Source organism: Scyliorhinus torazame, chromosome 21, assembly GCF_047496885.1.
Source record: "Scyliorhinus torazame isolate Kashiwa2021f chromosome 21, sScyTor2.1, whole genome shotgun sequence".
NCBI lineage: Eukaryota > Metazoa > Chordata > Chondrichthyes > Carcharhiniformes > Scyliorhinidae > Scyliorhinus > Scyliorhinus torazame.
Window position 1 is genome coordinate 69031741 of NC_092727.1, and position 23938 is coordinate 69055678.

At 47.8% G+C, this 23938-nt stretch overlaps 1 protein-coding gene across 1 annotated transcript in view; it reads left to right on the forward strand.

The window, feature by feature from the left end:
- LOC140398337 (1-phosphatidylinositol 4,5-bisphosphate phosphodiesterase delta-3-like) overlaps nt 1-8965 on the forward strand; it is a 175436-nt gene extending 166471 nt beyond the window's left edge. Inside the window, exons 14-15 of the mRNA XM_072486918.1 lie at nt 1332-1481; nt 6341-8965. Of these exons, the coding sequence (XP_072343019.1) occupies nt 1332-1481; nt 6341-6429 (239 nt within the window). The 3' untranslated portion in view covers nt 6430-8965. The remainder of the gene's footprint in view (nt 1-1331; nt 1482-6340) is intronic.
- The last annotated feature ends 14973 nt before the right edge of the window (nt 8966-23938 follow it).

The following is a 23938-nucleotide window of genomic DNA, read 5'->3' on the forward strand; positions in this document are numbered from 1 at the left end:
CTCCAGGATTGTGCCGGAGCCACAAAGGTAATCAGACAGACCAGAACGATCCGTTGTCATTGTGGTGGTTGGAGGTCAATCATCTCAGCTCCCAGGACATCACTGCAGAAGATCCACAGGTAATGTCCTAGGCCCAACCATCAATGACTGCCCTTCCATCATAAGGCTGTCCGCAGATGACTGCACAATATTCAGCAGCATTTGTGACTCCTCAGATAATGAAGCAGTCCTTGTCCAAATGCAGCAAAACCTGGACAATATCCAGGCTTGAGCTGACATTGGGCAAGTTACATTCGTGCCGCACAATTGTCAGGCAATGAATAACTGAAACAAGAGAGAATCTAATCTAACCATTGCCCTTTGACACTGAATGGCATTACCATCGCTTAATCCCCCACAATCAACGTCCATTGACCAGAAACAAAACTGGACTGGCTATATAAATACCGTGACTATAAGAGCAGCTCATGGCTAGGAATCCTGCGGCGTGTAACTCACCTCCTGGCTCTCCAAATCCTGTTGACCATCTACAAGGCACAAGTCAGGAGTGTAATGGAATACTCTCCACTTGCCTGGATGAGTGCAGGTCCAACAATAATCATGCTGCTTGACACCATTCAGGACAAAGCAGCCCATTTGATTGCTCCCCCTTCCACAAACATTCAAACCCTCCACCACTGATGAACAGTGACAGCCATGTGCACCATCTACAAGATGCACTGCAGTAACTCACCAAGGTTTCTTAGACAACACCTTCCAAACCCACGACCACTACCATCTAGACGGACAAGAGCCGCAGATACCTGGGAACTCCATCACCTGGAGGTTCCCCTCCAAGTCACTCACCATCCTGATTTGGAAATATATCGCTAATCCTTCATTAGCACAGTGAGTGTACCTACACCTCAGGGACTGCAGCGGTTTAAGAAGGCGGCTCACCACCACCTTCTCAAGGGCAACTAGGGATGGGCAATAAATGCTGGCCTACCAGTGATGCCCACATCCCACAAATGACAAACAAAAAGGACCTGTATTGCCTCAATTAAACATGGCTGAAGTGAGAGAGAGACCATGCTGTTGGTTATGACACCTCTGCATTTGCCACAAATTCCTCCTGAGCTGTGATGGATCCAGAGGAGAGGAAATGTGCTGTTGGACTTATTTCTGTGCTGCGCACCTGAATTTCCAACCAAAAATAGGAGGGTTCCCTTGCAAATCTACCAGAGAGTTCTAAGAAATCTTCAGCTATTTCAAAATTCCGGTCCATAGGTTGGTTGCTGAAACTCTATCAGACAGGTTCACAGTTTCTGTATATTGTTGTTGGATTGCAGGATTTAATCCCGTGTGGAATGAGTTGCTTCGGTTTACAATCAGCGTTCCCGAGCTCGCTCTCGTCCGCTTTGTGGTTGAAGATTACGATTCAACCACCAGCAATGATTTCATCGGGCAGTTCACACTCCCGTTCGCCAGTATTAAAGAAGGTAATTATCATTGTATCCCTGTACCCAACAATGACCCTCCCCCAACACAGTCCACCCCCCTCTGACATCCCCCTGGCTGCCCCTCCCCGACACTGCCCCTCCCCTTCTGACACTGCCCCTCCCCCACATTGCCCCTCCTCCAACAGTGCCCCACCCAACACTGCCCGTCCCCCACCCCCTCCGACACTGCCCCTCCCAACACTGCCCCTCCCCCTCCAGCACTGCCCCTCTGCAACACTGTCCTTCCCCCTCTGACATGACCCCAGTGAAGAGGAAGAAACACCAAAGCTGCTAGACTCCCAAAACAAAACGTAACAGTGGACAGCACTGCATCTCTCCCTCCCCCAGCTTCTGTTACACTCTCCCCATCCATCCCTAGACCAACTTTCTCCACCCAAAGTTTGTAATTTGTTCTCCCTCTTTCTCCTCCCCCACCCTATTCGTGTTTCTCTCGCTCCTCTAGTGAAGTTTTGACAGCCGGTGTACTGTACATACATAACCCATGAAAGCCAGGGTACTGCACATACACAAACCATGGCAGCCAGGGTACTGCACATATACAAACCATGGCAGCCAGGGTACTGCACATACACAAACCATGGCAGCCAGGGTACTGCACATATACAAACCATGGCAGCCAGGGTACTGCACATATACAAACCATGGCAGCCAGGGTACTGCACATATACAAACCATGGCAGCCAGGGTACTGTACAGACAGTCAGATTAAGCACATTCCTTTTAGAGTGAAGGGCAAGGCTGATAGGAGTAGGGAACCCTGGATGACTCGGGATATTAAGGCCCTGGTCAAAAAGAAGAAGTTGGCGTATGACATGCATCGGCAGCTGGGATCATGTGGATTCCTTGAAGAGTATAGACGTTGTCGGAGTAGAGTTAAGAGAGAAATCAGGAGGGCAAAAAGGGGACATAAGATTGCTTTGGCAAATAATGCAAAGGAGAATCAGTTTTAGAAGGAATGGCAGATGGAGTTTAATTTAGGTAAATGTGAGGTGATGATTTTGGTCGATCGAATCGGGGCAGAACCTACTCAGTTAATGGTAGGGAGTTTGGGAGACTTCTAGAACAAAGAGATCTAAAGGGCAAAAGAGTAACTGGGGAGAGAGTAGGTCTTCTTAAAGATCTACAAGGTCATGTATGTGCAGATCCATGAAGAGATGGGTGAGATCCTAAATGAATATTTCTCATCGGTATTTACTGTTGAGAAAGGCATGAATGTTAGGGAACTTGGGGAAATAAATAGTGATGTCTTGAGAAGTGTACATATTACAGAGAAAGAGGTACTAGAAGTCTTAAAGTGCATCAAGGTAAATAAATCCCCGGGACCTGATAAAAAGTATTCCAGGACGTTGTGGGAGGCTAGGGAGGAAATTGCGGGTCCCCTCGCAGAGATATTTGAATCATCAACAGCCACAGGTGAGGTGCCTGAAGATTGGAGGGTAGCAAATGTTGTGCCTTTGTCTAAGAAGGGCCGCAGGGAAAAGCCTGGGAACTACAGACTGGTGAGCCTAAAGTCTGTGGTGGGTAAGTTGTTAGATGGTATTCTGAGAGACAGGATCTACAGCCATTTAGAGAGGCAAGGACTGATTAGGGACAGTCAGCATTTCACTGTGAGTGGAAAATTGAGTTTTTTGAAGGGATAACCAAGAAGGTAGATGAGGGCAGTGTAGTCGGCGTTAACAAATGGACTTTAGCAAGGCCTGTGAAAAGGTACCGCATGGTAGGTTGTTGCAAAAGATGAATTCTCACGGGTTCCAGGGTGAGTTAGACAATTGGATACAAAATTGGCTTGATGACAGAAGACAAAGTCCCCACAGGAGGGTTGTTTTTCAAACTGGAGGCCTGTGGCCAGCAGTATGCCTCAGGGATCAGTGCTGGGTCCACTGTTATTTGTTATTTATATTTATAATTTGGATGAGAATTTAGGAGGCATGGTTAGTAAGTTTGCAGATGAAATTAAGATTGGTGACATAGTGGATAGTGAAGAAGGTTATCTAGGATTACAACGGGATCTTGATCAGTTGGGCCACTGGGCCGATGAATGGCAGATGGAGTTTAATTTAGATAAATATGAAGTGATGCATTTTGGTAGGTCGAATCGGGGCAGAACCTTCTCAGTTAATGGTAGGGAGTTGGGGAGACTTATAGAACAAAGAGATCTAAGAGCGCAGGTTCATAGCTCCTTGAAACTGGAGTCACAGGTAGACCGGGTGCGAAGAAGGCATTCGGCATGCTTGGTTTCATTGGTCAGAACATTGAATATGGGAGTTGGGACGGATTGTTGAAGTTGTACAAGACATTGGTAAGACCACAATTGGAATACTTTGTAAAGTTCTGGTCATCCTATTATAGAAAGGGTATTATTAAACTCCAAAGAGTGCAGAAAAGACTTGCTAGGATGTTACCGGGACTTGATGGTTTGAGTTATAAGAAGAAGTTGGATAGACTGGGACTTTTTTCCCTGGAGTGTGGGAGGCTTCGGGATGAACTTTTAGATGTCTATAAAATAATGAGGTGCATAGATAAGGTAGATAGTTAACATCTTTTCCCAAAGGTAGGGGAGTCTAAAACTAAAGGGCAAAGGTTTACGGTAAGAGAGGAGAGATACAAAAGGGTCCAGAGGGGCACTTTTTTCACGCAGAGGGTGGTGAGTGTCTGGAACGAGCTGCCAGAGGCAGTAGTAGAGGTGGGTACAATTTTGTCTATTAAAAAGCATTTAGCGTGACATAGTGGCGCAGTGGTTAGCACTGCTGCTTCATGGCGCTGAGGATCCGGATTCGATCCCGGCCCCAGGTCAAAGTCCGTGTAGAGTTTGCACATTCTCTCTGTGTCTGCGTGGATCTGACCCCCACAAACCCAAAGATGTGCAGGGTAGGTAGATTGGCCATGCTAAATTGCCCCTTAATTGGAAAAAATGAATTGGGTACTGTAAATTTTTTTTAAAGCATTTAGACAGTTATATAGGAAAGCTGGGTATAGAGGGTTATGGGCCAAATGCGGACAATTAATAATAATAATAATAATTGGGACTAGCTTAATAGTAAAACCTGGGCGGCATGGACAAGTTGGGTCGAAGGGCCTGTAAACCTCTGTGACTATGACGCTATGGTGTACTGTACATACACAAACCATGACTACCTGGGTACTGTACATCCACAAAACATCATAGCCAGGGTACTGCACATACACAAACTATGGCAGCCGGTGTACTGCACATACACAAACCATGACAGTTGTGTACTATGCATGCACAAACAACGACAGTCGGTGTACTGTACGTACACAAACCACAACAGTTGTGGTACTGCGCATAAACCACGACAGCTGGAGTACTGTACCTACACAAACCATGACAGCCGGGATACTGTACATACACAAACCACAATAGCCAGGGTACTGAATATACACAAACCATGATAGCCAGGGTACTGCACATATATAAACCATGGCAGCCAGTGTGCTGCACATACACAAACCATGACAGTTGGTGTACTGTACATACACAAACCACGACAGTCGGTGTACTGTACATACATAAACCACGACAGCGGGGTATTGTATGTACAAAAACCTTGATAGCCGGCATTGAATGTACACAAACCTTGATAGCCAGGGTATTGTACGTACACAAACCACGATAGCCGGGGTATTGTATGTACACAAACCTCGATAGCCTGGGTATTGTATGTACACAAACACGATAGCCGGGGTATTGTACATATACAAACCTCGCTAGCCGTGGTGTTGTATGTACACAAACCTCGATAGCCAGGGTATTGTACGTACACAAACCTTGATAGCCAGGGTAGTGTACATACACAAACCTCGATAGCCAGGGTATTGTACGTACCTTGCAAACATTTTTCTTTCAGGTGTGACAGATTTTAATTTTGCACCCTACATTTCAGATTGCATTCCCAGTTCTTCCAATTCTAATGTACTGTATATGATTTAAGGACCCTTCCCTCACAAGCTTCATTGTAAATATTTTTATTCTCCTTCTTTTTCACATTTTCATCATATTTACAACAACAAATAATTAACAATAACAAATACAATCCTAGTCAACAATTCCCTTATCCCACCCACCCTCAAACAGCTCCCAACATTTTGAATACAAAACACCAATGAAAAAGAATCATCATAAATTTATACATTCCCAACCCCCCCAAATCCCAACATAATGTTCGATGCCATCCAATTCATGAAAGTGCATGATAAACAAGGCCTAAGAAGAACCCTTCCAATCTCCCCCTCAACTCGAACTTTACTTTCTCGAGCGTTAAGAACTCCAGCAGATCCCCCTGCCACGCTGAGGCACAGGGTGGAGACGGAGAAGCCGACCTCCACCTGAACAGAATCCACCTTCGGGCAATCAACGAGGCGAAGGCTAAGACATCTGCCTCCACGTCCACTTCCAACCCCGGCTGCTCTGACACCCCGAATATGGCTACCAGGGTACCTGATTCGAGTCTCACATGCACCACCCACGAGAAAGCCATGAAAACATAGGCTATTTCCCCCATGAATAATTAGAATTCACAGCAACACCCTGGAGACAAATTGTCCATTCCGGGAAACTCCTGTGGGGACTTTGGGATCCTTCCCCATTGGAAGATGCTCAAGTTCCATTCGGCACTCAATTTATTAACTTCAACTTCATTTTTACAAATAATTAACATAGTGCTGACGTTACCTCTCGGTGGCAGTACAGCGAGTCATGTGGAGTGGGCTAATGCAATATCCAGGCACATGTCCTGTGCCAGTATTCCTCCCTCCTCCCACCACCAGCCCTGCACTTTATGGCCCATTTAATTTTGGGTTTCTGTTTGTGTTCACAGGCTATCGCCACATCCACTTGCTGTCCAGAGATTCGGCCTCTCTCTCACCGGCAACTCTTTTTGTCTGGATCAAGATTAAGAATGTATAGTGTGGAGTGAGCAGAGACACATTCACCATCTGACTGTGTAACTTGAACTATCACTGAGACCCACTCCATTCCCCTGCCCCGTGCCAACCACAGCAAGTCAGGGGGAATGCGGCTGAAGACTGGAGACAGAAATTGAAATGATATTGTTGCCTTCCTATAAATGGGCCCCGTGGACAGTAATAATGTGTCAGTGTTTGAAAAGACTAACCTGACTGAGTTCCATATTTTGAAGTTCAGTGTACATTGTTAGATTAGACTATCTAGTAGTGTATTTTTACAGAACTATTTTTCCATTGAGGATGCAGAGCTGGAAAACTCTTCTGATTTTCTACAATAACAATTTTGTTCAGGAACTTGAACCTTTTGGTTTATATGATACCTTTAGTGTGTCACCGAGCATCAAAGGAAGATATAGAGAGGGTGGTGGATGGTATGTTTCCATATTGGGCAGAGAGGGAGGGAAGACTGAATCATTAACCACCGAACAGTGAACTGTTGAGCTGGAGGTCATGGCACTGAGAGGGAAGCAGAGTGAAAAATGTGAAATATAGAGGGAAAAAGAACAGAAGGAGGCCATTTAGCCCCTCAAACCTATTCTGTTATTCGGCGTGATCCTGGCTGATGGTGGTTTAGATCCATATATAAACTCCACCTTAGCCTGAGTATGTTTGGTTAACAAAAATCTGCTGATCTCAAGATTAAAATTAACAATTGATCTAGTGTTAATTGCCAGTTTTTGAATAGAATTCCAAATGTCTGCCAGTCTTTGTTTCCAAATTTCACACCTTGTCTTGGCTATCATTGGTAGACTAAGCTCCCTAGTCCTAGACTCCCCACCGAGCAGAAATAGTTTCTCTGTAACTTCCCTAATTATTCCTCTTAATACCTTTCAAACTTCAATGAAATCCTTACCCCCCACCCCCACCCCGCCCCACCACGGCCGCTTTAACCTTCTAAATTCCAAGAATGTAACCTTGATTTGCATATTCACTCCTCATAGTTTAACCTTTGCAGTCTGAATATAATTCTGGTGAATCTACTCTCTGAAAGCTCCCTAAAATGAGGTGCCCAGAACTGCTCACTGTAACTCCAGCTGTGGTCTAACCAGGGATTTGTGTAGCTGAAGCATGTCTTCTAGCCGCTTGTATTCTCGTTAGAAAAGTCAATATATCATTAGCTGTTTGGATTATTTTTGCTATGTGGTCCTGACATTTTGATAATCCATGAACATGAACATGTACATGTACCAAGTCTCTTTGAACATCCACTGTTTCTAGCTTTTCCCACTTTAGAAAGTCCTTTGTTTGACTCTTCTAGTTCCAAAGTGGATGGCCTCAGATTAGCCTATATTGAAATCCATTTGCTTAATCTATCAATATCTCTTTGGAAATTTATGCTTACACATTCACAATGCCATCCACCTTTGTGCCATTGGCAAACCTGGATATGTGGTTTTCTACCCCATCATCTAAGTTGTTGATAAAGATAGTGAATAACTGAGGCCCTTGCAGGACATCGTGAATCACATTCCGGGTATTAGAGTACCTGCCCATTATCCTGACTCTCTGTCTCCTGCCAATCAGCCAATTTCCTAAACAGGTCAATACTTTGTCTCCAATTTCATGAGCTTCAACTTTAGCTAACAGTCTGTTATGAGGGACTTTAGCAAGTGCCTTCTACAAGCTCACCCATTGACCTTCCCCTGTCCATTGCTTTAATCACCTCTTCAGTCAGATTAATCAGGCACAACCTACCCTTTATAAATCCATGCTGGCTCTCTCTGTTCAGCCACTATAACCCTCAAGCCCATCTACCCATCTTCTTACCATCCCCTCAATCCTACTTATGTAACTTCTCAATTCCTACTCTCTCTTGTAATGCACCAGATTGCCTCTTTGTATAAATGTTTTTCTGGCTTCCCTACTTACTCCCAATTTTCTCATTTGAATTGGTGTCCCACGGAATTTGAATTGTTTACCACAGGGAACAGGTTTGCAAGTTCACTTTCTAACTAAAATAACTCCAACTAGATTTCCTCTATCTCCAAAGAGACAATTTAATCTTCCTTGAACATTCCTCGGGGTGTAAACTCCTGATACTTGGACAAAGTTGTGACAGAGAAGCGGAGCTTCCTTCAGAAGCTACAGCTGTGTTAGTGGCTATCTGGTCCTGAAGGTTGGAGTCTTGGTCTAGGTCACCTTAGCTGGTTGCATGACAGGTTTACAGTTGGTGTGGGTGTCAGGAGAGTTCCCTTGTGCGATCCCCTCCATGATCAAATATGACGGATTATTCTTGAAGCATTGCCAAAGTACTGATGAACGGGCACCGGCTGTGACATTGTGCCCAGCGGAGAGGCAGAGGAGGAACACAAAATGAGAACACAGAAGAAGATTAAAAGTGTGCATTGAGGAGAACAAAGACATTTTAAAACAATATTGATTTTAATCTAAATAATACAAGCAATAATGGACTGTGTGACAGTCCTGGAATGTGAAGCACTGTACTTTATAAAATAAAATTCTAACAAGAATAATAACTGCTTGATGCCGATCAGTGATGTAACAATTTTAATGTACATATTATTGCAGCATGCTTTACAGTTGGGGGCTCAGACCCGAGCAGCTGTGAGTTGGGGGTCAGGAAAGACGTGAGTCTGGAAGCATTATTGGAAATGCGTTTTAGGCAGGATTGCATTCAATTCTGCACCGTACCATCCATCAAAAACAGTTTGTCTCACTGGCACGGCGGCACAGTGGTTAGCACTGCCGCCTCACAGTGCCAGGGACCTGGGTTCGATTCCAGCCTCGGATGACTGTCTGTGCGGAGTTTGCACGTTCCCCCGTGTCTGCTTGGGTTTCCTCCGGGTGCTCCGGTTTCCTCTCACATTCCAGAGATGTGCAGGTTAGGTGGATTGGCCATGCTAAATTGCTAATTAATGTCCAAAGATGTGCAGGTTAGGTGGGGTTATGGGGATAGGGCAGGTGAGTGGGCCTAGGTAGGGTGCTCTTTCAAAGGGTCAGAGCAGACTTGATGGGCCAAATAGCCTCCTTCTGCACCATAGGGGTTCTATAAAGAATAGTGGAAAAACATCCCATAATCTCAGCCAAGCACAGCAATCAACTAGGTGTAGACGAACCAGCTTTTATTTTCTGACAGTGATTTAATTGAGGGGTCTATAGCCTTGCTTCCTTCTTTACTGTACATATGTTTAACAATTTTGTTTCTTAAACCTTGGTGAGTTCTAAATTTCTTTTACAAAATAACTTTCGTGATACAGTAAATGAGCAATTTGAGACATGACTTGAGATGAATGCAGTGTGTTTGAGAGCAAGAGGTGACTTTGTACCTCGAGCTTTATCCTTGCCTCATGGCTGGGCCTGTTATTGGCTTACCCAATAAGAGGTTTATTGCCATGGTAGTCAACAACTTCATTACCAGTATAATAAAGTAAAGTAAGAACCAGTATATCATCTCTCGCTCTCAACCTTTCCGCACCCTGACGGGACATGGGTCAGACTTTGACCTGTTTCTATAGCTAATTATTCTTGGAGCAGGTTGCCGGCCTGTTGCCAGCTTGAGGGGTGTTACACACACACACACACACACCTTAATGGTAGAAGGAGAATTTGATGAATTTTGATCTTCTTTAGTTTTGCAATTCCTATATTCCTATTGCCAGACTGATAATTTGTTTCTTAGCCTGTACTATTCTGTTTTAAATATATATATACTGGAAACATATAAGAAATCTTGATTCTGGGCTATACAGGAAATATTCACATTTGCCTTCCATTGCTGATGCTGCCTGACAAGGCATGGTAGCCTTGTGGATAGCACAATTGCTTCACAGCTCCAGGGTCCCAGGTTCGATTCCAGCTTGGGTCACTGTCTGTGCGGAGTCTGCACATCCTCCCCGTGTGTGTGTGGGTTTCCTCCGGGTGCTCCGGTTTCCTCCCACAGTCCAAAGATGTGCAGGTTAGGTGGATTGGCCATGATAAATTTCCCTTAGTGTCCAAAATTGCCCTTAGTGTTGGGTGGGGTTACTGGGTTATGGGGATAGGGTGGCAGTGTTGACCTTGGGTAGGGTGCTCTTTCCAAAAGCCGGTGCAGACTCGATGAGCCGAATGGCCTCCTTCTGCACTGTAAATTCTATGATAATCTATGACCTGGTGACTGACAGCATTTCCTGTGGGCTCATTTTCACATCATTAGCATCTCGGTACTTCATTTAATGATTTTTCTCTTTCTGGAAAACCTTCCTTGAGAAAGTTCTGCTCTTTTTCTTGAAATGATTTTTCTCTTTCTCTTGCATCAACTCGCTTTGACATCGCTTAGCAACCGTCTCCAGCTTTAGGACAGGATAATGAAAAGCCTGTTTAATTGACAGTTGGGAACCAGCCATTCAAGACGTGAAGATGCCTTTCAATATATCATTAATTTACCATTCAATATACCATTCAATATACCATTCATTATACCATTTAAGATACCATCCCGTATACGATTCAATATATCATTAAATATACCATTCAATATACCATTCAATGTACCATTAATTCTACCATTCAATATACCATTCATTATACCATTCATTTTGTCATTCAAAATACCATTCATTATAACATTCATATACCATTCAATATTTGATTGAATTTTTTGAGCATGTGACCAGGTGTGTAGATGAGGGCAGTGCAGTTGATGTAGTTAACATGGATTTTAGCAAAGCCTATGACAAGGTCCCACATGGGAGACTTATAAAGAAGACAAATACACATGGGATAGAAGGGAACTTGATAAGGTGGATTCAAAATTGGCTTAGGTATAGGAGACAGAGCGTGATGACAGATGGCTGCTTTAGTGACTGGAAGCCAGTGACCAATGGCATACCACAGGGATCTGTGCTGAGTCCCCTATTGTTTGTCATTTATATAAATGACTTAGATGACTATGTGGGGGGTAGGATCAGTAAGTTTGCGGATGACACAAAGATTGGTCGAGTGGTTAACAGTGAGGTTGCGTGTCTTGGGTTACAGGATGATATAGACGGGATGGTCAAATGGGCAGAAAAGTGGCTGGTGGAATTTAACCCTGAAAAGTGTGAGGTGATGTACTTTGGAAGGAATAATGTGACAAGGAAGTATCAATGAATGATCTTACACTGGGAAGTTCCGAGGAACAAAGGGGCCTTGAGGTGTTTGTCCATAGATCTCTGAAGGCAGATGGGTAGGTTAATAGGGTGGTGAAAAAGAGATATGGGACACTTGCCTTTATTAATCGAGACATAGATTGTCATATTGGAATTTTATAGAATTGAGGCCACAACTGGAGTACTGTGTGCAGTTCTGGTCGCCACATTATAGGAAGGATGTGATTACACTTGAAGATGTGCAGAGGCGATTCACCAGGATGTTGCCTGGGATGGAACATTTAAGTTATGAAGAGAGGTTGAATAGTCATGGGTTTTTTTCACTGGAGCAGAGAAGATTGAGGAGCGACCTGATTGAGATGCACAAGATTATGAGAGGCATGGACAGGGTAGATAGGGAGCAGCTGTTCCCCTTCGTTGAAGGGTCAGTTACGAGGAGACACAAGTTCAAGGTGAGGGGCAGGAGGTTTAGGGGGGATTTAAGGAAAAACATTTTTACCCAGAGGGCGATGACGGTCTGGAATGCACGGCCTGGGAGTGTGATAGAGGCGGGTTGCCTCACATCCTTTAAAAAGTACCTTGATGAGCACTTGGAACATCATAATATTCAAGGCAATGGGCCTAGTTCTGGCAAATGGGGTTAGGTAGGCAGGTCAGGCGTCTTTCATGCATTGGTGCAGACGCGATGGACCAAAGGTTCTCTTCTGTGCTGTATTAGTCTGTAAGAAGTCTTACAACACCAGGTTAAATTCCAACAGGTTTGTTTTGAATCACTAGCTTTCGGAGCACTGCTCCTTCCTCAGGTGAATGAAGAGGTGGGTTCCAGAAACGTATATATAGACAAAGTCAAAGATGCAATACGATACTTTGAATGTAAGTCTTTGCAGGTAATTAAGTCTACAGGTCCAGACGGAGCAACAGGAATGAGGGATAATCATAGGTTAAAGAGGTGTGAATTATCTCAAGCCCCGACAGTTGGTAGGATTTCACAAGCCCAGGCCAGATGGTTGGGGGGTGAATGTAATGCGACATGAATCCAAGGTCCCGGTTGAGGCCACACTCATGTGTGCGGAGCTTGGCAGTGAAGGTGGATTAGCCAATGCTAAATTGCCCCTTAATTGGAAAAAAAAATGGATATTCTAAAAAAAAATTTAAATTATACCATTCAATACACAATTCAATTTGCAGTCCACTATATCTTTCATTGTACCATTCATTTTGCCATTCAGTTTATCATTCATTACTCCATTCATTATACCATTCAACATACCATTCAACATACCATTCAACATACCATTCAGTATATTATTCAATATACCATTCATTACACCATTCAATACAGCATTCAATATACCATTCAACATACCATTCAACATACCATTCAACATACCATTCAACATACCATTCAACATACCATTCAACATACCATTCAATATACCATTCAATATACCATTCATTATACCATTCAACATACCATTCAGTATATCATTCATTATACCATTCAATATATAATTCATTATACTATTCAGCAAGGGGCTGTTTAGCACAGGGCTGAATCGCTGGCTTTGAAAGCATACCAAGGCAGGCCAGCAGCACAGTTCTATTCCCGTAACAGCCTCCCCGAACAGGCGCCCGAATGTGGCGACTAGGGGCTTTTCACAGTAACTTCATTTGAATCAACTTGTGACAATAAGCGATTTTCATTTCATTTCATACCATACAAAATACCATTCAGTATATCATTCAATTTACCATTTATTACACCATTCAATACTGCATTCAATTTACCATTCATTATACCATTCAACATACCATGCAATATACCATTCAGTATATCATTCAATATACCATTCATTATACCATTCAACATACCATACAATATACTATTCAGCATACCATTCATTATACCATTCAATATATCATTCTACGTATCATTCAATATAAAACATTAATTTCTCATTCAGTACACTGTTACGACACCCTGGGTGAGTGCGCAGTCAGTTCCAGCCTCACAGACCCCAGAGTCCCAACATAAGTAAATTAATCAATAATTTGAGTGTTTTCTTGAGGTCTTTAATCCTTGACAGCTGCAATGAGTTACAGAGACATGATTTATAAGTAAAATATTGGCAAAATGTTTATTTATAACAAGAGTAAAAGATGAACATATAATGGAAATAATGGAACGAAGGAGGGTTACTGCTGTTGCTGCGGCTGCATATTGACTCAGAGACAGTCAGCAGCATGAAGCCCTGGAGCCTGGGCGAGGCCTTTCCTCCGCTACCTCTTAACCTCCACAGGCTCCAGATTAACAGCCGCACCGTGAGTCCCAGACATTCCGGTCAACGCTTATTGTTTGGTCTTAACCATAACTTGAGGAACTCATGTCCAGAATTGACCTCGTGCCCCACCTAGGTAGAAATCATTCACCATAGTCCCTGTGTCGGTCACCTCTGCGTCACAAGTCACACAGCCCCAAGTGGCCGGGAGAGGATTTTCCCCCCGTTCTGATTGTTGCTGTCTATAAGTCCAATCCCGCTGATGTGTTACTCCTGGAAACAAGTAGCTTCGATATTGGAGGCAGTGAGGATTAAAATCCCCAATCATACAGATTGAAAATCCAGTCAATTAATGGAATGGATTCTATTGAGATCAGTGGAAAAGAAAAATCAAGTGGGACATAAAAGATCTTGAGAAATAAGAGCAGGAGTAGCCATCTGACCATTGAAATTGCTCTGCTATTTAATAAGATCATGGCTGATCTAATTGTGAACTTAACTCAATTTGCTGCCTGCAGTCCCCCCCAACCACGCTCACCCAACCCCGCAGAACCCTTGACTCCCTTGTTGATCAAAAATCTGTCTAACTCAGCCTTGAATACAAGCAATGACCCAGCCTTCACTGCTGCCTGTGAAAGAGAATTCCAAATACTAATGACCCTCAGAAATAAATTCCTCCTTACCTCCATCTTAAATGGGAGATCCCTATCTTTAAACTGCGACACATAGATCTACATTATCCCACGAAAGGAGCTCATAAAGGCTCCTTAAGCAGCAACTTCCAAACCTACGACTTCACCATCTAGAAGGGCAAGGGCAGGGGATAACTGAGTCCGCCACCAGCTGGAGGTTCCCCTCGAAGTCACTCACCATCCTGACTTGGACACCGTTTTTTCATTGTCACTGGATCAAAATCCTGGAACTCCCTCCCTAACAGCACCATGGGTGTACCAACACCACAGGGGCTACAGTGACTCCAAAAGGCAGCTCACCACCACTTCCTTGAGGGCAATTAGGGACATCCCACAAATGAATGTTAAGAAAATAATCACTATTATGTTATAGCCAGAGAGTTTGTAATCCATGGCCTGCGCATCCCAGGTAAAAAGTTACCTTGAATGTTAAATCCATGGCTCTGATCATTAATCTCAATCCCCAACCTCCCTTGTCATCATGGTATCAGAGATCCATGTCCCCTGACTTCCGGTTGCGGGGATGCACTGCTAAGCCGCACGTTTCGGCAGCTCCCGTTCTAACGGACTTTTGGGCTCTTTTCGGGAGCCCCAACGGAAATGTTTTCAGACCAAACGGAGACGCATGAGGCGCTACATAAGAGGTGTGTCGAAAGGCTGGAAGCCCTGGAGAACAGCTCGAGGAGGAAGAACCTATGGATTCTAGTCTCCCCGAAGGAACAGAGGGAGCTGATGTTGGGGCTTATGTGAGCATGATGCTCCATACGCTAATGGGAGCTGAGGCCCCAACGGGCCCCCTGAAGGTGGACGGAGTGCACCGGGTCCTTGTGAGAAGACCAAAGGCGGGTGAAATACCAAGGGCGATAGTGGTGAGTGTCGTGTTGGGTGTTGTGATGTACAGATGAACCAACACGGTTGTATTTGGTACAACGCTGTTTTATTTCAACTTGTTATTTACAGTTCTGTCTTGATACTTTGCACGTGGTGACTCTCTGGGCGTCATTCTCCGACACCCCGCCGGATCGGAGAATGGCCGTTGGCCGCCGTGAATCCCTCCCCCGCCCCCGCCGAAGTCTCCGGTACCGGAGATTGGGCGGGGGCAGGAATCGGGCCGTGCCGGTTGGCGGGACCCCCCGCTCAATTCTCCGGCCCGTATGGGCCGAAGTCCCGCCCAGAAATTGCCTGTCCCGCCGGCGTAAATCAAAGCTGGTAATTACCGGCGGGACCAGGTGGCGTGTGCGGGCTCTGGGGCCCACCGATCCACGGGCGGGCCTGTGCCGTGGGGGCACTCTTTGCCTTCCGCCTCCGCCACGGCCTCCACCATGGCGGAGGCGGAAGTGACTCTCCCCACTGCGCATGTGCGGGAAACTGTCGGCGGCCGCTGACGCTCCCGCGCATGCGCCGCATTTCCGCGCCAGCTGGCGGGGCACCAAACGCCATTTCCGCCAGCTGGCGGGGCAACAACGGAAATCCCTCCGGCATCGGTCTAGTCCCTCAATGTTGGGGCACGGCCCCCAAAGATGCGGAGCATTCCGCACCTTGGGCCGGCGCGATGCCCGTCTGATTGGCGCCGCTTTTGGCACCAGTCGGCGGACATCGCGCCGTTGGGGGAGAATTTTGCCCCCTGTGTGTGATGTTAATCAGGTCCTGTCCTTGTCCTGGTCTCCAGATTTACTGGCCACCAGGTGTCATGTTTCTTCTCTTATACTGTCTCTGTCCTTGTCTATGATTGGTTGTCGTGATGTGTGTGCTGATTTGTCTGTTGGTGTGTCTATCATGATGTGTGTGTTTGAATATCATGACATCCCCCTTTTTTACAAAATTATATGCCTACGTGGTTATAAATACGAATGTCGTGAGTGCATCTAAAAGTGTGTGTGCGTGATATTTACAGCAGGTGCGTGTGGCGTAACTATATACATGGGGCGATGTCGGGTGTGTCATGCTAACGAGGTTGTACCATAACAAAACAGGAAGACGAAAAACGTTGAAGTGTGGTCCGGTCAAACGATATCTGGAATGATAAAACAGTAACATGTTACAATACAATAAGTGTTTCAACTTTAACGTGTGAACAGTCTCATAAGTCCAATCTAGTAGGTGTGCGACGAATTCGGGTTGACCGCCTCAAGGGTGGGTCGAGAACCACCGGCTGAGGTGCGGGCCTGGCCACGGGTGGCGATGGAAGGGGCATGATCTGTGGCAGCTCCACGAAGTCATCCTCGGGAACCAGTGGAGGACCCGGCGTGTGTGCACTGTTCGGTTGCGAGCGTGGAAGGCGGCGAAGGGCTCGCCGATTGCGGCGACGCACTGATCCATCCGGCATGCGTACCAGGAACGAGCGGAGAGCCACACGTCGGAGAACTTCGGCAGGTGCTGACCAGCTACCATTTGGCAGATGAATGCGGACTTTATCCCCGGAGGACAGGGGGGGAAGATCAGTCGCCCTTGTATCGTACAGACTCTTCTGGCGATCACGCTGCAGTTGCATCTTGTGCAGTACCTTAGCATGGTCCGTTGTTGGTGTCAGGATGGAAGGCACAGTTGTCCTGAGGGTGTGACCCATCAGTAGCTGTGCTGGCGAGAGACCCGTGGCTAGCGGGGCCGATCGATAGGCCAGCAGGGCGAGGTGAAAGTCCGATCCGGCAGCAGCAGCCTTGCAGAGGAGCCGCTTGGCAATGTGAACGCCCTTTTCCGCCTTTCCATTTGACTGTGGATGTAGAGAGCTGGATGTTACGTGTGTGAAACCATATGATGCGGCAAAGGACGACCATTCACGGCTGGCGAAACAGAGCCCATTGTCCGACATGACAGTCATTGGAATGCCGTGGCGAGCAAAGATGTCCTTGCAGGCCCTGATGACTGCAGACGACGTCAGATCGTGTAGGGGTATGACTTCTGGGTAATTGGAGAAGTAGTCTATGATGATAATATAGTCCATGCCAAGCGCGTGAAATAGGTCGACACCCACCTTCGCCCAGGGGGACGTCACCAGCTCACGGGGCAGAAGCGTCTCAGGAGGTTGCGCCGGCTGAAACCTCTGGCAGGTTGTGCAATTGAGTACCATGTTGGCAATATCGTCATTAATGCCCGGCCAGTATACCGCCTCTCGGGCCCTCCGTCTGCACTTCTCGACTCCCAAGTGGCCTTCGTGTATTTGATTGAGAATCATCTGGCGCATACTGTGCGGAATGACGATCCTGTCTAGCTTCAGAAGGATCCCATCAATGGTGGTTAGGTTATCTCGCACATTATAGAACTGCGGGCACTGCCCTTTGAGCCAACCTTCTGTCATGTGGCGCATCACTCGCTGTAGAAGGGGGTCGGCCGCTGTCTCTCTGCGTATGCGGGCCAGACTGGAGTCGTTAGCCGGCAGATTTGCCGCTGTCAAGGCCACTTGTGCCTCGACTTGACATACGAACCCCTCCGCATCTGGTGGTGTACTCACTGCTCGGGATAGGGCATCCGCCACGATGAGGTCCTTCCCTGGAGTGTAGATCAGTTGGAAATCATACCTCCTGAGTTTAAGTAGGATGCTGGAGGCGAGGGGTCATGTCGTTCAGGTCCTTGTTTATTATGTTGACCAGGGGGCGGTGGTCAGTTTCGACCGTGAATCGTGGAAGACCATATACATAATCGTGGAACTTGTCCAAACCAGTTAGAAAGCCCAGGCATTCTTTTTAATTTGCGGGTAGCGCTGTTCCGTAGGGGTCATGGCCCGTGATGCATAGGCAACCGGGGCCCATGACGACGTGTCAACCCTCTGCAGGAGCACTGCTCCAATGCCGGATTGGCTGGCATCAGTTGAGATTTTGGTGGGACGAGACGTGTCGAAGAACGCCAACACTGGTGCCGTGGCAAGTTTGTGTTTGAGCTTCTCCCATTCCAGCTGGTGTGTATGTTGCCACTGGAACTCTGTAGATTTCTTTACGAGATGGCGCAGAGCCGTTGTGTGGGAAGCAAGGTTGGGAATGAATTTCCCGAGGAAGTTGACGATGCCCAGGAATCGTGGTACAGCCTTCTTGTCGGCCGGCCGCGGCATGGCTGTGATGGCGCTCACCTTGTCCGCATCGGGACGGACCCCTGATCGGGAGATGTGGTCCCCCAGGAACTTCAATTCGGTCTGGCCAAAGGCACACTTAGCGCGGTTGAGGCGCAGGCCATTGTTTCGTATGCGGGCGAAAACGCGTTGGAGACGATGTATGTGCTCCTGCAGAGTGGTGGACCAGATGATGATATCGTCCACATATACGCGTACCCCTTCGATGCCTTCCATCATCTGCTCCATGATTCTGTGGCAGACCTCGGATGCCGAGATGATGCCAAATGGCATCCGGTTGTAGCAGAATCTGCCGAAAGGGGTGTTAAAAGTACATAGCTTTCGACTGGAAGGGTCCAGTTGGATCTGCCAAAATCCTTTAGAAGCATCCAGTTTGGTGAATATTTTGGCTTGGGCCAAAAATCACTGGTGATTTCCTCTCGTTTAGGTATGGGATAGTGTTCCCGCATAATGTTATTATTTAGGTCTTTAGGGTCTATACAGATGCGGAGCTCGCCAGAGGGCTTCTTGACACACACCATGGAGCTGACCCATGACGTGGGCTCCGTGACCCTGGATAGGTCCTGGAGATCCTGCAGCTGCAACTTGAGGCGGTCTTTAAGTGGCGGAGGAGGTGCGTGAATGACCGGGATGGCGTCCGGTTTGAGGCGAATTTTGTATGTGTATGGCAGTGTCCCCATGCCTTCAAATACCTCCTGGTTGTGAGCAAGGAGTGATTGGAGATTTGCGTTGAAGTCAGCATCCAGGACGTCGGATGTGTTGTCTGGAGAGACATAATTCGCTGTACAAGGTGAAGAGCCTTGCATGCCTGTGCGCCCAGCAAGGAATCTTTCGATGAGCCAACAATTTCAAAGGGGAGTGTGGCCGTGTGCGTTTTGTGTGTCACCTGGAGCTGGCAAGATCCCATGGCCGGGATGAAGTTCCCGTTATAGTCAACCATCTTGCACCGGGACGGCTGGATAGGTGGTTTGACCTTCATGGCATGGAATGCTGAATATGCTATGAGGTTGGCGGATGTGCCAGTGTCCAGGCGGAAAGTGATCTGTGATCGGTTGACCGTCAGGGTGGCACTCCATTCATGGGCCGGATTGATGGTGTTGACCCTGTTCACATCAATGACTGAAACCCGGAAGGCATCTTGGTCATCTGTGTCATTTGGCTGGCTGTCCTGATGTACGGGCTGGACGGTCCTGACATGTCTGCGAGGTTGTCGGAAATGTGTAGGATCCATAGGTTGAACCGCTCGACAGTAGGCAGCATAGTGGCCCATCTTGCCACATCGTAGGGATTGTCGGTATTTAGCAGGACATTGCCCTTTTAAATGTACAGCCCCACAGTTGCCGCACGTCATGACATCACGGCGTTCGTTACGCCACTGCGCATGCGCAGTTCGGTCTTGCATCGGGCGCGCCTGCGCAGTGCGTCCCTCGATGTTGCCGTTGGTTTTGGCGCGCACAAGCGCGGGAGACCGCGAAAAGCGCGGGAAACGGCCGCCCTCGTTCGGGCCGCGGGCCGGGAGATAATCAATTGCCTGGATGCGTTCGGCCTCGTGGGCGGCCTGGCTTGCCGATTCGACGGCTAGGGACACCCTCCATGCCGATTCGGTCGCCTGAAATTGGGCAAAACGGCTGGTTGCATTTTCATGGAGGACACAGGCTTCCACTGCAGACGCTAAGGTCAGGCCTTTAATTTTAAGAAGCTGCTGGCGTAGGCCACTGGAGACAACGCCAAAAACAACCTGGTCCCGGATCATGGACTCTGAGGTGTTGCCGTAACCGCAGGACTGCGCGAGTATGCGGAGGTGCGTCAGAAAGGGTTCAAAGAGCTCATCCTTACCTTGCAGGCGTTGCTGAAAGATATACCTTTCAAAACTTTCATTCACTTCAACGTTAAAATGCTGGTCTAGCTTGAGGAGGACCGTGTCATACTTGGATTGGTTCTCGCCTTCCGCGAACACCAGTGAGTTGAATACATCGATGGTGTGCTGACCTGCGGTGGTGAGGAGCATCGCAATCTTTGTTTCGTCCGAGGCACTCTGTTTCTCGTTGGCTCGCATGTACAGTTCAAATCGCTGCTTGAAAAGCTTCCAATTGGTGCCAAGGTTCCCAGCGATTTGCAATGGCTGCGGTTTGTTGATGATGTCCATATCTCAGGATGGCAGGTTTGTCGGCAGGTATCGATCCACTCCTGTACCATGTAGTGTTGGGTGTTCTGATGTACAGATGAACCAACACGGTTGTATTTGGTACAACGCTGTTTTATTTCAACTTGTTATTTACAGTTCTGTCTTGATACTCTGCACGTGGTGACTCCCTGTGAGTGATGTTAATCAGGTCCTGTCCTTGTCCTGGTCTCCAGATTTACTGGCCACCAGGTGTCGTGTTTCTTCTCTTATACTGTCTCTGTCCTTGTCTATGATTGGTTGTCGTGTTGTGTGTGCTGATTTGTCTGTTGGTGTGTCTATCATGATGTGTGTGTTTGAATATCATGACAGTGAGATTTCACCGCTTCATGGACAGAGAGGCTGTTCTGAGCTGGGCTAAGAAGGTACGGAGTAGCAAGTGGGAGAATGCGGTGATACGAGTGTATCAGGACTGGAGTGCAGAGGTGGCGACAAGGAGGGCGAGCTTTAATCGGGCCAAGGCGGTGCTTCACAGGAAGAAAATAAAATTTGAGATGCTGCAGCCGGCGCGATTGTGGGTCACGCATCAGGGCAAGCACTACTACTTCGAAACGGCGGATGAGGCATGGACCTTCATCCAAGAAGAGAAACTGGACTAGTACTGAGAGTTTGATGTTGGGGGGGAAACAACGAGGTTGTGGTACAGAAATGTAAATTGGGGAATGGGAGGTTTATTATATAGTAACGTTGGATGGGGAATTTCTCTCCCCTTGATGGGGGGACACGAAGAAATGTGGGCGCCGATGGAAAAAGGAACAGAGAGGGGGATGGGGAATGAGGGAGCTGCGCCATAGGGGGCGGGGCCGATAGCAAAGCGTGGGTTTTTTCCCGCGCTATGGAAATGATGGCGGGAAGATAGGCGCAGGAAGGGAGTTCCACGCTCGGGGGGGTCAAGGAGAGAATGGGGGAAGCCGGGGTCAGCTAGAGTTAGCTGACTTTCGGAAGCATTATGGGGGGAGTAACCATGCTAGATGGGGATCTAGCGGGGGGGGGGGGGGCGGTGGACTAACTGGGTTGCTGCTGCTGAGTGCAAGGGGGAGCTGGCAAGAGAAGAGGTGGTCGGGACGGGAAGGCGCCGCCTGGGGGACAGGTGGGTGCGCGGGACCTGGACGGGGGGGCTGGCCCAGAAAAGGGGATGGCTAGTCAGCGGGGGGGGGGGGAGCGGCCCCCAATCCGGCTGATCACGTGGAATGTGAGAGGCCTAAATGGGCCGATTAAGAGGGCCCGGGTGTTCGCGCACTTAAAAAGACTGAAGGCGGACGTAGTCATGCTCCAGGAAACGCATCTGAAGGATGGGCGGATCAGGTTAGGTTAAGAAAAGGATGAGTGGGACAGGTATTCCACTCAGGGTTGGACGCGAAAAACAGGGGGGCGGCGATACTGGTGGGGAAACGGATGTCGTTCGAGGCTAAGAATATAGTGGTGGATAACGGGGGCAGATATGTGATGGTGAGTGGTAGATTGCAGGGAGAGGCGGTCGTGCTGGTAAATGTATATGCCCCGAACTGGGATGACGCGGGATTTATGAAGCGGATGCTGGAACGTATCCCGGACCTGGAGGTGGGAAGCCTGGTAATGGGGGGGGGGACTTTAATACTGTGCTGGATCCAGGGCTAAACCGGTCTAGATCCAGGACCGGAAGAAGGCCAGCAGCGGCCAAGGTGCTTAGGGGGTTTATGGAACAAATGGGGGAAGTGGATCCGTGGAGGTTTGCTAGGCCGTTGGCCAAAGAGTTCTCCATTTTCTCCCATGTCCACAAGGTATATTCCCGAATCGACTTCTTTGTTATGAGTAGGGCACTGATCTCGAAGGTGGCAGGAATGGAGTACTCGGCCATAGCCGTTTCAGACCATGCCCCGCACTGGGTGGATCTGGAACTAGGAGAGGAGAGGGAGCAGCGCCCACTCTGGCGACTGGATGTGGGACTACTGGCGGATGAGGGGGTCTGTGGAAGGGTGCGGGGGTGTATTGAGAGATACCTGGAGGTCAATGGCGATGGTGAGGTCCAGGTGGGGGTAATATGGGAAGCGCTGAAGGCGGTGGTTAGGGGAGAGCTGATCTCCATTGGAGCCCACAAGGAGAAACAAGAGGGCAAAGAAAGGGAGAGATTAGTGGGGGAGATTTTGAGGGTGGATAAAAGATATGCGGAGGCCCCAGACGAAGGAATATATAGAGAAAGGCGAAGACTTCAGACAGAGTTTGACCTGCTGACCACAGGAAAGGCAGAGGCACAGTGGAGGAAGGCACAGGGGATGAGATATGAGTATGGGGAAAAGGTGAGCCGGCTGCTGGCCCACCAACTTCGCAAGAGGATAGCGGCGAGAGAGATTCGGGGGAGTTAGGGATGAAACGGGAACTATGGAGCAGAGAGCAGGGAAGGTAAATTAGGTGTTTAAGACCTTTTATGAGAGGCTATATAAGTCCCAACCCCCGGAGGGAAAAGAGGGAATGCTACATTTTCTGGACCAACTAAGGTTCCCGAAGGTGGAGGAGAAGGAGGTGGCAGGTCTGGGGGCGCCAATCGAGGTGGACGAGGTGACTAAGGGACTGGGGAACATGCAGGCAGGGAAGGCCCCGGGACCAGACGGGTTTCCGGTGGAATTCTACAGGAAATATGTGGACCTGTTGGCCCCGCTGTTGGTGAGAACCTTTAACGAGGCCAGGGAAGGGGGGATACTACCCCCGACAATGTCGGAGGCGACAATATCATTAATCTTGGATCGAGATAAAGATCTGCTGCAATGCGTGTCATACAGGCCTATCTCACTCCTAAATGTAGACGCCAAACTGCTGGCAAAAGTGCTGGCGACAAGGATATAGGATTGCGTCCCGGGGGTGGTGCATGAAGACCAGACAGGGTTTGTAAAGGGGAGACAACTGAATGTCAACGTTCGACGGCTGCTGGGGATGATGATGACGCCCCCAGCGGAGGGGGAGGCAGAGATAGTGGCGGCGATGGATGCGGAGAAGGCATTCAATAGGGTGGAGTGGGAGTATTTGTGGGAGGTGCTGAGCAGGTTTGGGTTTGGGGAGGGGTTTGTCAGATGGGTCAGACGGTAGCATTGTGGATAGCACAATTGCTTCACAGCTCCAGGGTCCCAGGTTCGATTCCGGCTTGGGTCACTGTCTGTGCGGAGTCTGCACATCCTC